The 15,534-nt window shown below is 44.9% G+C and overlaps 1 protein-coding gene across 4 annotated transcripts in view; it reads right to left on the reverse strand.

Annotated features, from left to right (window-relative positions):
- The window catches only part of SEC14L5 (SEC14 like lipid binding 5), a 42,788-nt gene that overhangs the window by 19,379 nt on the left and 7,875 nt on the right, over positions 1 to 15,534 (reverse strand). For all 4 annotated transcript variants that reach the window (XM_068420224.1, XM_068420221.1, XM_068420223.1 and 1 more), the window contains 2 exons: positions 1,863 to 2,012; positions 1,623 to 1,754 (listed from right to left, as the gene is read on the reverse strand). In XM_068420224.1, coding sequence (XP_068276325.1) covers positions 1,623 to 1,754; positions 1,863 to 2,012 — 282 coding nt within the window. The remainder of the gene's footprint in view (positions 1 to 1,622; positions 1,755 to 1,862; positions 2,013 to 15,534) is intronic.

Genomic DNA, 15,534 nt, shown 5'->3' on the forward strand with positions numbered 1-15,534 from the left:
GGATGGTAATATTCATAGCAGAAGTTGCACTAAAATAGTAGTGAGACTGCTCACTCGAGACCATCATGTCAAAACCTCCTTACAGAAAGCCAGGGATGGCTTCTCAGAACCTGCAGTTAAGAACCCCTACACCAAAGGAAGAACACAAACCACTTTTTCTAGTTTTTGATAGGAAACTCATTCACTGAATGCCAGTCTTTCCCCCCCAAAAACCCAGGAGACATGGCAGAGCTGGGAGTTTTCCCACTGTCAGTTCAATACCCACCTTTCCTTTCTAGCCATTTCCCCTCAGTTACTCTATATATGGTAAAAAAACCTACACGATCTTTTCCTCTTTTAAACTTAACCCTTTTCTGAGAGGGCTCTGCCTTTTCCCTGTAGGTGCTGCTGTTCACAAACTGACATGAAAGAAAAAAATTCCAGCCCACACACAAAGATACACACACTATAAAGGACACGAATTCCCCCGGGGGAGATGTTAAGTAACTGCAAGAGCAGGATCCTATTTCTCCAAGTTGCTTCAGAGAACACTGCAGAAAAGGAAAGATGAGAATAAACCTGTTTCCGGCGCACGCTGGCAGGGAAAAGGAAACTGGTAAAAATAGAGCAGGGATCCATCTTGAGGATGCAGACACTAGCTCCCACCCTGCTCCAGGAAGAGCATTCCCCTCAAAGCCCAGCTGCTGACGTTTCCTTCCGAAGGACACGAGCCAGAGGCAACACAGCCAAAACCAGCAAGTGCAACAACGTCTGAGAGATTCCAGAGTTGACCTGGGAGCGTTTCAGATCTGTCAGCACCTTTCACAATGATGGAAGTTTGATTTACTGCAGTTTTTAGGAAGCCCCACGTAGCCACCAAGTGATCTCTGGCTCAGGAAACACCCTCACCATCCAAAATGTTCATAGCTTTTCAACTCTGTCTCGCTTGAAACACAAGCTACTTACTGTTTGCTTGCTCCCAGGAAGCTGAGCTGCTGTCCAGTTGCCAAAAGGGCAGGTAAGTAATAGGATCTGGACTTGTGTTTAGGGAACAAAAAGCACTATCTGATTGCTTTGAGAAACAGATGAAGCCATTTAATGGTGACTGAACCCTAATAGCACAATTATAACGAAATGGCACACTACTGCTGAAGATACAGCCACAAAGTGAGACACCCCAGGCCACAAATATGGCTCAAGACCCTTCTCCAAATATTTAGAGCATGAAGATCATGACCAGATGCTAGAACTTTCACTTATGTGTGGGCAAAATTAATGGTCAGACTTCCCTCTGGTTCTCATAATAATAACTATTAAGGTTTTCTTACTAGATATCCAGATCTAAATACATGCCCAAGCTCCAGATGCTTTTATTCACTTGAATTTCAACCCAAAAGAAACTCAGGGAACACCATCCGTTCTGGAGCACTATCTGTGTTTTCTACTCTCACCCTAGGGCTTAACACTCCAATGAGAGAACCATAATCAACCTAAAAAAGTTTCCCAGGCCCTGTGAAAGCACTGGAAAAAGCCTGTACCACACAACAGTCCAGTGTTCAAATTCATTCAAGCAACATCAGCCTGTATGTTAGCACGTGGCTTTCAACACTTCCTTCACAGACAAGCAGAAACAAGGCACTTACTGAGTAGCTACACGTCTCGAGGACGACAACACGGTTGGCAAAAGTCTCGTTGCGGGCTTCAATGAGGAGAGTTCGCTCTTTCCAGTTCACTGTGTTTTTCTGGATGAAGAAAACGTACTCTACCCCTGCAATCTGAGGAGGATGAAGAACCAAAAGGAGGGAAAAAAAGGGAGAGTGACTTTAGGAGACTTTATTAATCTTAGCCAGCCAACAAAATCCAGGACTCTGCCTTCCACTTGCCTTCTTTAGCAGCCTGGGAGCATCCACGTTCAGTTTGCAGCTCCGTTCAATGATATGTATAGCTCCGTCGTCACTCCTGGATTCCTGCAGGATTTCACTCCCCAGGAAGACTGGGATCTCTGGACATGTAGGAAAGCGCTTTTCATATGCCTGGAAGGGAAAATAAAACAGATTTCAACTTCTGGCTAGATCAACTTTAACTCTTTCTGAATTAATTATCTCCCTCCCAGTAAGAGTCCAACAAAAGAGACGTCCTTCTCCTCAGAGAAGGGGCTGAAGTTAAAGCAAAATAGTTATGAACAGACCTGGCATCCTCTCATGTCAGTCATCAAGCTAAGCATATCTTAATATAACTTTTTTTTCACACATGAAGTAGAAACAAAAGCTTGTTGTTTAAGAGTACTGGGAAGGGACTTCTAATAACGTGAACATCAGGAACCAAGCCTTCAGCAAGCACAAGCAAGTGCAGCTATGCTGATTTCTGCTGGCAAAGGACTTGTCCCAGAGACAATAAAATTCAAGTCAGACATATTGCCAGTATAAGAAGCTATTTAAAGATATTTCATACTCCTATGCCTTAAAAATGTGATGTGTCAAACAGTTCTAGTTGCCCCAGACTATCAAGGGTAAGACCACCAATTACTGGCTACTCACTTTGCCTTGATTTATCCATTTCTAAACCAATTCTGTCCTGGTTCTGAAATCTTCCTTGTTTTCATTAACCCACATCCCTCCCAAAAGCCTTTTTTTCCAGAGCTTCTTTACCAGCTCTAGTAAATATCCAGTTTTCAATGGCACTTGCAGCAAACAAAGCTAACTTGCATAAATGCTACCTCCTGTTGCTCCTCTTTCCCTAATTTCTCCATCTCTCATTATATTGCAAGATCTTTGCAGGATGGAAAGATTTCCTTGGATTTCTGCCTGGCATGTTGGGATGATTTTGTCAATATGTAATTGAAGCAACACTAGCACAAGCTGCACAAGCAGCCCAGGATTCACCTACATCGTGACAGGAGGAGAACCCTTGCTCCCTTCCCACTGCACTCTCACAGAGAGCTACACCATTTTGGTCCTAAGATTTGTCTTTTTGTTGCCATCATCCCACAGCTGAGCCTAACCTCTACGAACTGCTGCCATCTTCCTGTCTTCTGTAAGACAGAACCATTTTATACAGCACATGGATTGAGAGCAGCCCTGAGGAGAAGGACTTGGGGGTGATGGGTGACGAGAAGCTCGCCACAAGCCGGCAATGTGCGCTGGCAGCCCAGGAAGCCACCCGTGTCCTGGGCTGCATCCCCAGCAGCGTGGCCAGCAGGGCGAGGGAGGGGATTCTGCCCCTCTGCTCCGCTCTCGTGAGACCCCCCCTGCAGTGCTGCGTCCAGCTCTGGGGGCACCAACAGAAGGAGGACATGGAGCTGTTGGAGCGAGTCCAGAGGAGGCCACGGAGATGCTCAGAGGGCTGGAGCCCCTCTGCTCTGGAGACAGGCTGAGAGTTGGGGCTGTTCAGCCTGGAGAAGAGAAGGCTCCGGGGAGACCTTCTAGCACCTTCCAGTACCTGAAGGGGCTACAGGAAAGCTGGGGAGGGACTTTTTACAAGGGCCTGGAGTGACAGGACGAGGGGGAACAGTTTTAAACTGAAAGAGGGGAGATTGGGATGAGATATTAAGAAGAAATTCTTTGCTGTGAGGGTGGTGAGACCCTGGCCCAGGTTGCCCAGAGAAGCTGTGGCTGCCCCCTCCCTGGCAGTGTTCAAGGCCAGGTTGGATGGGGCTTGGAGCAACCTGGTCTGGTGGAAGGTGTCCCTGCCCATGGCAGGGGGTGGAACTAGATGAGCTTTAAGGTCCCTTCCAACCCAAACCATTCTATGCTACAATACAGCAATTCTATGATAATTCTCTCACAAGAATTTTTATCTACCACAAAAGAAAATATTGATGTGATAATGACTGAGATCAGCTCAGCTGTCAGCACACACGCAGTGTCATGGGCATGCTCAGGAGTGACTGCGTTCTCCATCACCACAGCAGTTCGAAGGCTGGTTGCCCCTGTACGTATTCCTGTACCCTGGTGCTGTGAATAACACTTGCTCTTAAAATAGCTCAGGCACTTAAGGACACATTCCGTATCTCCTGCTCCTAGATCTCCGAACGGAACAGAAATTATTTCAGATTATCATATTGCTCTAGTACCAAGAGGAAAGTGCAAGCAGACTACCAGCTGGAGTTCAGGCCATAAAAAATGCACACAGGTCTTCAAATCATCCTCTCCAAGTTGCTGAGTAATGTTCTGCTTGCTTTGCCACATTTCTTGGAGAACTTTCCCCATACCTGTGAGGCCTCTACCTGTGCTTTTCACTCCTGATCACAAGAAAAACTAAAAGGGTTTAGATAAATATAAAACTTCCCATGGCAAGTGACTGTTTCCAACACCAATCCACCTGGCTCCATGCAACAAAAGCACACTCAGTGCTTTAAAAAGCTTAATTTGTTATGGTGGAAATTCACAGATGTACGTCAGGCCCTGCTGCAGGATGCTTCCAGCTATCCACTCCTGGTACGCTGCACTTCCCTCACGGGTCACAGAGCACGAGGGGTCCATCCCTATTACCTGCTCTGATATCTGCAGTTGCCATCACATTAATCTTCTCAGGCAAAGTTAACACTTCCTACTTGTGCCTCTACCTGCCCCTCCCAATCCTCCAGACTCCAAACCACCACCTACTGCTGTCTTGAGGTCAAAGCCTTTACCTTGCTCATCTTTCCAATTCTAGCACACACAAGCAAGAGTCTCTCCAAGGCCACCCAGACCACCCATTCTTAGCTACTAGAGCCTCAGTGTTCAGACAGTGAAAGCTGTGAACACCTTTGTAGGCCACTGGAATACCAGAACATTTAGCAACTATTTTTCAACTGGTTGTCCCATCACTCCTTATCACACTTGCAAAAAGTGTGACTGAAAACCCTACCCCAAAAGAAGGCCGCCCCAGTCAATCCCATGACTTTGGAAAACAGCAGCTAGTGCAGAGGCTAGACCACACCTTGAGTGCCAGAAGATCACATGAGAACGGTACTAGGATTGTCCACGTGCTCGACAGCAAGTCACAAGTCTGCCTGAATACCCATAAAATCCCACACCTCCACTCCTGCAAGGAGTGCCAGGCCCTCCTTGCCCTCAGCTACGTGGCACCGTACCTCTTGCTGCCCGAACACGCACGCTCTCCACCGCCATTCCAGGGCTCCAAAGGAAGCAAAGGCTGAGCCAAGACCATCTATTTCTCTGGGTCAGGATTAGGGCTGGCCAAGGATTTCTTGCCCCAAATACTCATGATTTCTCACAAATTTAAGAAGTGCAAAGCAACTGGATGGGAAGAAAGTCCCAAGTAGGGTGATCTCAGCTTCTCATCCTCTACTCTTTCAGGGATGCAGCTGTGGCAGGAACATTTGAGGGAGTTTGCAGAGAAACAAGAGCTGTTCTTCCACTAAGACAGTGAATGATCAAAGCACAGATACCCTCCAAAGGCCTCACTTCAACAGCTGCACCAGGAGCACCAAGCTGTAAGTGCCTCCTCACCACTGAGATACCACAACGGCCAATCTGAAGCCCCACACACCACCACTAAATCCAGGTACCTCTGGCTCCAATTTGAAGCTAAAACCACTGGATATCAACACACAGCTGTTTCTTTCTCCTCTAAGTATGCACTGGACCCAGCTGGAGACAAGCTTCCTAATAAACTGTCATTCAACATAGCAAACCCAAGACCAGGACAACTACTAACAGAGTACAGTCACTATTTCAGACAGCTAAACAACATCTGGAGAATGAAGAAAGGTCAGGGCAGAGGCACATGTCTATGCACAGCCCTGGTGATATAACTACGATAACAGCCCAAAGCCATCACCTAAAAAGGTGGAACATTTCCATATTTGAGAAAGAATCCCTCTCGTACATCAACGTTAAGTCCTTTGCTAATCTTCTTTGCACAACTCCTCTAAAAATACAGCAGCCAAAGATGCCTGAGATCATATGAAGGACAGCTGAAACAGCACGCTGCAGTCACAGTGAAGTCACACCGTTCACATGCCTGATCTTCCATCGCCGAAGGGACTGAGCTATCAGGAGAGCAATCCATCTTTAGCACCCAGCATCCTCTTATCAAAATCAGTATCTATACGCAACAGCACATTTTTGCTCCAACAGAGAAATTGAGGGAAATCATAAAGACAGAGAAATAGCTTAAATTTTTTCAAGCCATTGCCAGAACTAGCTCTTTTCTCCTCCTCCGTGCTGCTGCAGAGTGCAAGGTGAACAACAGAATATCCCAGCCAAACGAAAGGCACAGGGTACGTCGTTATTAGCTTGTTTCAACACTCTGGCTGCTCACCTGCCTGCATTTGCTCTTGCATCTCTTTGCTGCAGTAACTCTGCACCAACTCATACATAGGAACGATGATTTCTCCCTCCCTTCTCTGCCCCTCCTTCCCCAGAGGAGTTACAACAGTATTGTGCCACTACTTTCTGCTAAGTGCATACCCATGATATCCCTTTAAGACAACCACCTTAATGACCCAAGTCTTGAACAGGATCAAATATACATATATAAAATTAATGGCTCCATGAAGCCACTTCTCTCCCTTCTTCTAAACCCCACCGGGATGAACATCCACAGGCAGAACCAGCTCGTGCTTTGTGCACCTCCTGCAAATCCTCCAGCCCAAGCAAGCCAGCACGTCACCCCACATCCCAGCTTGGGCTCCTTTCAGTGTGATCAGTCTCTAGAATTGACTTCACACCAGATGGGACTGAATAAAATCCCCCAAGCAGTTGCAGAGCAGCAGGAGCTGTCTAGGCAAGCCAGAGGACTGCGTGCACCCAACCTACCAAGCAAACTGTCTCAACAACCCAGTTTACAGCAGTTATTTTCTGAAAGGTTCAGAGTACCATGCTCTCTTTGTACCCACACCAACAATTTCACAAGAGCTGGTGGTTCAGGCCCACCACTGTCCTGCCCTAAATCAAACTGGTTTTTTTTCCCAGATTTCTTGCAAAAGAATTGCTGCAAAAAACAATACAGTGTTGTTGGTTTTTTTTTTTGCAGTGGACTCTATACATAATGTGAACAACATACAAATGTCATTTAAATCTTTGCAGTTATCTCCCTCAGACTGAAATTACACATTAAATTTCACAAGAGAGCTGGGTGAAGGCAGAGGGATTTGGGATCTGTTTGAACTCAGATATTTTGCTTGGAAAGCTAACCAATAGTTTTTGGGTGCATCTAAAGTGTAAAAAAATCATTTAGATACAGCTGACAGCCTGTTGGAATTAAAAAAATTCAAGAAAAGTAGAAAATAATTAAAAAGTTAAAACATGCAGAAGTCACAAGAGATACTCAAGGTTTCAGTAGTGTCAGATCTTCCTTTCACACCAAAGGGAAGACAAGGGAAAATTGTGCAAGGCTGCAGCGGGTGTTTGTGTGAACGTGCCGCTGGCTCGAGCTGCCCCGCTATCCCAAAGCTACAGGAGCTGACAAATGATCAATCACACTCAGCAACGATTAATCAGCGGTGATATGGCTGACTATGAGATCAATAAGGAGTGCTTTGACCGAGGTTTTGCCCTGCAGTAACAAGGTTTGGCCAGCAATCTCCTGGGAGGTGTGTCTGAGTGGTTTTACCTGTGCTGGCCAAACAGTTCATAGGACCAACACTGTGATGGACAAAAATTCCTTGTGAGAAGAGAGTCTTTGAGCACAATGCAAGGAAGCCACACATGTCCTAAAGTGTTGGTCAAATACACAATAACCAGTACAAAGAAAAGCCTTTGTGAGAAGAGATTGCCCTGAAGGTCTGCCAGATGCCAAACAAGAACAAGTTACACAAGAATACAAGCGTCAGAACCAAAAAATGACATTCTAAAGCCTCACAAGCACAGAGAAAAGGGGAAATTACCCTCCTCTACAAGCCCTCTATTTCACCTGCTTAACCCCTTCCCCTCCAGAGCAGAGTCCCTCTCCGAGTCCTTCACCTTCCTAGTACCAAGGTGTTACACACATCAACAGTGCAAGCGTGTTCCTGCTCCCCCCTCCAGTTTAATCTCCTGTAGACTGACAATAGCTGTATCACTGCTGGTTCCTACACGATCCAGAGAACGTGGCCAAAGGGCAGGATCTTTTATAACAGCTACTCCTGTTTCTCTGCAGGTTTCAACATCCTTTTCTAGCAAGTGACCTTGAAATCAATTACACAACAGAGCCCTTAGGAATCCAAAACACCAGGGACATCCAAGCACTGAATTACTGCATGAAACAAAACACTTCAAAAAAAACCAAACTCTCCTGCACACATTGAGGCTCCTGGCACCTTCTTCCAGCCCAGTGTCTGCTGGGTCCTGAGTGGTTCCAACGTGCTCCAACAAGAGGCAGCTTTTGTTTGATGATCTAGTTCCATACCTTCAGATCCTAGAGGCAATGTTATCTTCTCAGTCTCAGGGCTGCAAACAGACTCCCAGGACAGCAGTTCTGGCTTTCTCCCCCCACCAGTCACCTAAGAGAGGTGATTCTTCAAGCTTCTCACTAATACACAGCAGATGGGCAAACTGGTTTGGATTCTCCCCATCAGCAGGCAGGTCCTTTAGGAAAGTAAATATACAGAGCTTGCGTGCTAAATGCTGCTGTCCATGAAATCATGCAGAAACACACCGAGCTATTTTGGAACAGCGGTTGGCAGGAAAACATTCATCTTCTACTTGATAAGTGATGCTCTGAAGTGGCTGCACAGCCATCATGTCTTTAGGGTTTGGTTGTTTAGATTTTTTAATACTGGTAGGGCTTCCTTAGCGACAGCATCAGGGAGAGCTGTTGTTTCAGATTCAGGCAAGAGCACAGAAGTGGAACAACTATGGACTGACTCCTGTATGACGCCAAGATGAACCTGAGAGGGATCTTCAAGAGTGTAAAAGCTCAGCTATTGGGGAAAATTATATGGTGTAGAACACATGAAGGAACTAAACTCTTATTTACCTGATAGACAGAAACTGTTATAGTCAATATTTTATGAATATATTACAAGGATAAGACTTCATCCTTGTGCTAACAGCTAAAACACTTCAAACCTTCATGATCAGAGTTTAACTCTGTATTAATTAACGAGATTCCTCAAGGTCATGTTACAGCCATGTGCAGTTTGCCAGGATAAAGGAAAAAAATGTACATCTATGTTCAGATGAATGGAAAATGAGGAGGAGATGTGATATCAGGTTTTGAGCTCAAGATGTCCAGATCATCATCCCTTTGAAAAGGGATGACGAGAAGATAAGACCCCTCATCACTTAAGTAGGAAGTGGATGCATTTGGACTAGCTTTTGAGCAGCTCTAATGATACATAAATATCTCTCTCCAGATTCAGGTGTTTTCAGATGATGGCCTTCTAGGAGAAAAGTAATCATTTCATCTTGCAGCCCCTCCTACTACTTAGTCTCAGTGCTGAAGGGAATATCACAGCTTCTGCATAACAATCCATTTGCCTTGCAATCACTAGAACAGATAACTGCTTCTTGTAGTCATAGTGGGGCAAAATAAAATACACGTGGAACAACTGGGAGTGGGGAGGGATCAAATGGATATTTGGGGTACAGAAATGCACTGAAGGCCGGGAAAAGGGAACTTTATTTTAAGGAGGTGCAGAGCATCTGCAGAGAAGCAGAAAAAGTCTTTGGGGCCTGAGAAAACACACTTTGGCTGGAGAGCAGAAAAACATTTGCCAGTGAGAAGTCCGCTGGACCACAGGCTACAAACATTGACCCACTGTTATCCGTCCCTGGACTACAGCCAATAATTTGCCTCATTTCTGCAGATTTTGGTGAAAGAAACAATTCAGGCAGCAGCAGCTGCCTATGACAATACAGGCACAACTGAGTGACACAGCAAACCTACTAAAACCAGGACACGCACTGCAGCTGCACAAAGCTAACTCAGGAAACTACCAACGTGCCTGACCTCCTGTCTGAGGAGAAACAATATCCCCTTCAAGCTGTTCTGCCTCTGCATTCTCCTCTGCTTACCAGAGAGAAGGAACTCGGTGGTGGAGCAGTTCAAGTCACTAACAGCACAATGCTTTGGCCTTTACAAATAGCTATGGAAGTGACACCTTATCCAGGACCCACTGCTACCTGGTTAGACACATTCACCACAGTCCAGTGTGGAAAGAGGCAGATACACCAAAATAGGAAGGCAAGGAAGCAGGTATCTCAGGTGACTAACACCTTAAAGAGCAAAACACAGCAATCCTGTCACGTCACACACCTATTGCTCAGTGAATCACCCCCAAATCAAAAAGGCTGGCTTACAAGGTAATGCCTAGATGGAAGCACAATCTGTTGTTGCCAGAAGCTGCTGTGAGAATTTACACAAATTGACCATAACTCAGGGTCAGACTCTGGGAGGTCACTGTGCTTCACAGTTTAAAAAAATCCACACTAATTGAGGGGTAACAATTGAGGACGGTTCTAAATTTTCTCATTTCTTTTAGTCTCTGCTCAAGAGCCTATTGCTTGTCTTCTACACCTACACATTCAGTAGAAGAAAGAAGGGTCTTTTAGTCACTGCTGGAATACAAGATAATGGTGATGCCTCCAGCTACGTTGCATCTCCTTGTGCTATGCTGCAGTGCCACTGAACTACAGCTTACTTCAGAGCTCATCCATTCCAGCACTAGACTGCACTAATCAGATTAAGCTTGAGACACGACACATCTTTCAAGGAAATAAGCCTCCATGTTGCAGCTGGAGAAGATCAAACAGGGACTATCCTGTACAGACTCTTTGAATCACTGTAAATCTTCTCTCCAGCCCACACATGGTGCCAGCACCATTCGCTCCTAAACCATTCTTGCCCAGCAAATGGAGCCTTAGCAGTGCCAACACAAAGCTATCAAAGAGACTCGTATGATCCCCACAAGACACACCAAGCAGGCCAGATGTGATGTTGCCAGCAGTCCTCCAGAGCTCTGAATAAACAGTTCTTCCATCTGCTTCCAGCAGCTGTGGTAAACAGCATTCACCAAACATTTTCTACTAATTTGAGAGGAAACATCCAACACCAGAATCTCAAGAGAAAAGTCAGCTCTTTGCTCAGCCTGACTATTGCTCGCTCTCAACCTGCTGAACACCAGGAGGAGGTGGTGGCATGGCACAGGGACTGAACACATGAACACAGCTGAGAAGAATCATTCCAGCTGACACAGATATCATTACTTTCAGACTTTGGTTCCCAAATGCTTCTCAGCAGTAGGATGATGGGATATTTATAGTGTGTCTTGACAGCATGGTTTCAAGCCATCAAGTAACACTGAAGCATCATGTCTTGAGTCAACACTAGATCCTCTGTAAGTGCATAAAATATTAACCCAGTAGCTTCTGACAGTCACAACAAACTTACCTTCAAAACATGGCAAGAAGAGACAAGGGAAGCTGCCTTCTTTAATATACCTGGCACAGACCATGGCTGCACACAGACCATCCACACCCAAGTATGACTTGTCTGCACTCAAGTTCTACATTCAGACAATCCTGCCAGAGAGAGTAGATTCTGTTTTGTGGATGAGTATCTGCTCCTTAACTACTGCTCAGATTACTATCAGGACATTTCATGTCATATGTGACGTGGATTGAACAGCAAAGAAAAACTATTTTAAAACGTTTTCCCCCTTGCACATTGATTCTCTTTCAATCTCTAGGGTACTGCCAACCAGAAATACCATTTCAGATGGTATCTGAAAACTGTGTCATCATCTACATCACAGCAGCTCCAAAGGAGCTTTTGAGCACTGGGCATACACTGCAAAGCTCTACTGTGTCATCTGCGGCTATCCAAGGGCACAGTGGGTAGCAGACCACTGCAGGAACCTCTCCTCTGGCACTCCTGCAGCTGCACTTTGAGCTCCACTCCAATCTCTTTGGCTCCTCTGCCCAGCCCTCTGATCAGCTGCACCATCACTGCTGCTTCAGAGGGATTCCAGCTGCCAGAAACCACTCCGCTCTCCCTATATCAATATCAAATATTTTAGTTAAGATTCTACTTCTCTTTATTCAAAACCAGCCTGTGATGATATTAGAATGACAACAACTTGGAGCTCCAGATGGGGATATTCCAGTCTGTAACTACAATTAAGTACATAAGAATCCCCAAAAATGTATTCTGTGGTGCATCTGTGCTGTAGGCACTGTAAGACATTGCACTGTAGTTGACCTAGACAGCCAATCTGCACAACTTGTGTAGCAAGACAGCAGCTTTTCTGAGACCTGGATGGGCTGTGAACACACACATTGAACTTGCCACTCTAAATAAACCCACAGAACTAACGTGATCCTTGCTAGACATCAGTCTGCTTGTACCTTATACTGCTTTCACACACCATTTTATCCGTTACCAATGTGTGCTGCAAGCTGTTTGGGCCACACTACGGTGCCTATCCAGCAGAAGAGGGTTCAGAGGTTCTGTTGCAAAAGCATCACTGCATCAGGCAGTGAAATATTGAATCCTTTAAGGCAGCGCAGCATTAGAGAGGAGAGCACGATATATCAGGATTTAAGCAGTCTCTTTATACACTCAATGTGCTAAATGGAGCAGGAATAAGTCGTTAAATAAAGCTACTTAAAGATCTAACATCTTTAATACAATGCATGTTGATGCTGAAAAGGCACAATAATAAAAAAAGATTTTGAGAAGGTGTATGGAAAGCAATTCTAGCTGTCAGGACCTGAACATCAATATTCAGAGTTTCTTCTCCTGCAGCTAAACCTGACAGCTAAAATAGCAAGGAGCTGCTTTCAATTAGACTACATATACAAGCCTCCCAACACCGTTGGCACAAAAGAATGTCAGGAAGATTGTAAAATAAATGATGCATTTTGATTTTTGTCATACCAGGTGTTTGGCTCTTGCGTGTAACTGTGGGCCAGATCCTCAGCTGCTGTAAGTGAGCAAAACTTCAGTGACCACAAAGCAGCTTTGCCAGCGTGCAGGTAGCCAGTGTAGTCCAGGCTGATCTGCAGGTGGATTATTCAGGGGCAAGAGTGAGGACCCCTGCTAAATCCAGTGACTATCATCAAGGCTGCTTCAGCAGGGGCAGGCACATGAGAAAGACATCTCAGACAGGGACTACGGGTGATCACTTTTGATGGGCTACGACCTGGGGTTACAGGATGAGAGGAAAGCTGATGGAAAAAGAATACTTTCTGCTGCTTACTCCATGCGAAGTAATTTCGGACTCTAAATAAACCTGCAACATTTGTAGCCTGAACTCAACTTGCCACCCAGCTTGTTAGCACCCCAACACTCAAACCATACTGAGAAGAAACAGAAGTATATACCACCCCAGTTCCATTAACTTCCTACTTTATCTTACCCAAAAAATAAAGAACTCCAGATTATTCAATGCAAAGAACACTGAATTGCCACTAAAACTAGAAAAGAGTCACAAGTCTATTAAACAGTCTGAGTGATGTCCAAGATAAGAAATGCCTGTGCACCACACACGCACCTCAGAACGACCGCCCCCCATCCCAAACTAACGTTGCACACAGCAGAAGCACCCTAGACTGAAGGCTACCACTCAACCAGGGCAGAAAGAAACACACATCACTGCTGTCCCTGCGTGCATTTTCAAGAGATCGGGCTCTCAGCTGCTCATATATGTGTCAACACATGCCACGGGCAGCACCAAGAAACGAGGTCAAGCAGAAAGCAGCACTGACTCACATCGTGCGGGCGTGGGGCTCAAGAGCAGTTTCGTCTTAAGCACGGAGTACAACTGATCCGCTCAACAAGAGCTGAGGCTACTGCAAACCTCCAAATCTTTTGTCCTGTCTTTTCAAAACCACGGCATGTTTTTAGATAACAGTAGTAAACCACTCACAGGCCACAAACGTAAAGCTGATATCCTGTATTCAGTAAGTTAAAGGTAAAGTTACATGTACATACATATAGCTTTTTAGCTTTTAACTACACCTAGCCTTTAACCTGCTAGTGTTCTGTGTTTGGCAGAGCTTTCATTTCATAAAAAAGATAGAATATGCAGAAAGACCCCTCGCTTGCAGCAGAAACCATAAATTGCTATTATCAGCAATGAGAGCTGAAGGTGAAGTGCATGTGGCAAGAGGACCAAACAACTGACAGAAGTGCTGTCGGGAAGTTTCTCACCCCACTATTACAGCAATTCAAACTATACCTCAAGTATGGAAGACCACATAAGAGTCCCTGGGGGGGTATTTAATTTCTGCAGCATTAGGAACCATCCTAAGCAAAATCAGTGCATACTATAAAGTCTGTGAAAATGGCAGATGTCAATTGCAAGCGTCAAGGGCTGAGTGGACCAGTAAAATTAATGGGAGCAAAACTCCCTACTACTTTCAAAGCCAAAACTCTCTCTTCTAACCTAATAATTCATCAGCAACAAATAACATTAAAAATGCAATGTCTCCCTTAGCTCTGTTTCCTGTACAACTATGCATTTTGGACTTGCTCACCCAAATCAAATTCTCATCAACATACATCAGAGAGGGCTCACAACAATTTACATCATCCAGAGTAAGTTACTGCTCATGAGCTGTGTGGCAGAATTCTCCCTCCTGAATTTTTTCCTCTTGATAACATTATAGTAAAAAAACCAAAACAAAACACTTTTAGCCTTAAAACTACAACTACTACACAAAGAAAACAAAAAGTGTGTTTATACTTGGGGATTTTCTTGGCTGTAAAATAAAAAAATCAAGAGACATATGCAAATTCAAACCTGCTGATCTAATTTGAGAGAAGACAAGATCAGGCCCAGAGAGGCATGGACAAACCATCTGAGGGAGCAGCTCCAGTTAAAAGGAGACACACCAAAAAAAGAGATAAAGTGGAAAGGAAAAACATGAGAAGATAACAAAGCATAACAAACATCAAGGTTCTTTTCAAGTATAAGGGATAAAGATGTCAGGCACCGGTTGTAATTTGAAGAGCATAACATTTGTGATCCTTCAATGCAAGTGCAGAACAGGAACAACGCAGGTGAAAATGACTGTTGTGAATTTGGACAGGTATGGAAAGATCATCCTTTGTTTAAATCTTTTTAGAAGGGAGGACTCTTCTAGCAAGAAAAAATTCAAAACTCCTGAGTAACCAGAAGAGACTTGCTAAGTTGATTCCTTTTTACTTCCTCAGCTGCACAGGGCTGGCAAAGAGGGCAAGAAGGGGAATGTGGTCCTCCTCCAAGGACTTGGAACATACATCAAATCTACTGCCTGCAAACGCCAGAACACAAGCTGCGGAAGTATTAGTAAGGAGCAGAGTGTAAATCCACAGACAATTATCCTGAGACGCACAATAACAAAGGTATTAGCAGCAAAAGCACCGGCTCATCTGTCAAGCACAGCCCCGTGCTGCCTAGAGGATGAGCTGCACACACATGCACTCCGTACAAGACCAAGGAGGATGAATTGTGATCCTGATGGTAGGGCCCAACAAAAGGCACGGGGAACAGTATGTGTTTGAACAAGGCCAGGAAGCAAGGAATCATTTGGCTATGACAACCCTATTTCTCAGACCCTCATATCTGAACGAAGCACACCCACTGTCTTCTATAGTGGGGTCCAAACATCCAACGTTCTGGGGGAAAAATACTTTTCCTAA

The sequence above is a fragment of the Nyctibius grandis genome, chromosome 30 (genome assembly GCF_013368605.1).
Source record: "Nyctibius grandis isolate bNycGra1 chromosome 30, bNycGra1.pri, whole genome shotgun sequence".
Classification (NCBI taxonomy): Eukaryota; Metazoa; Chordata; class Aves; order Nyctibiiformes; family Nyctibiidae; genus Nyctibius; species Nyctibius grandis.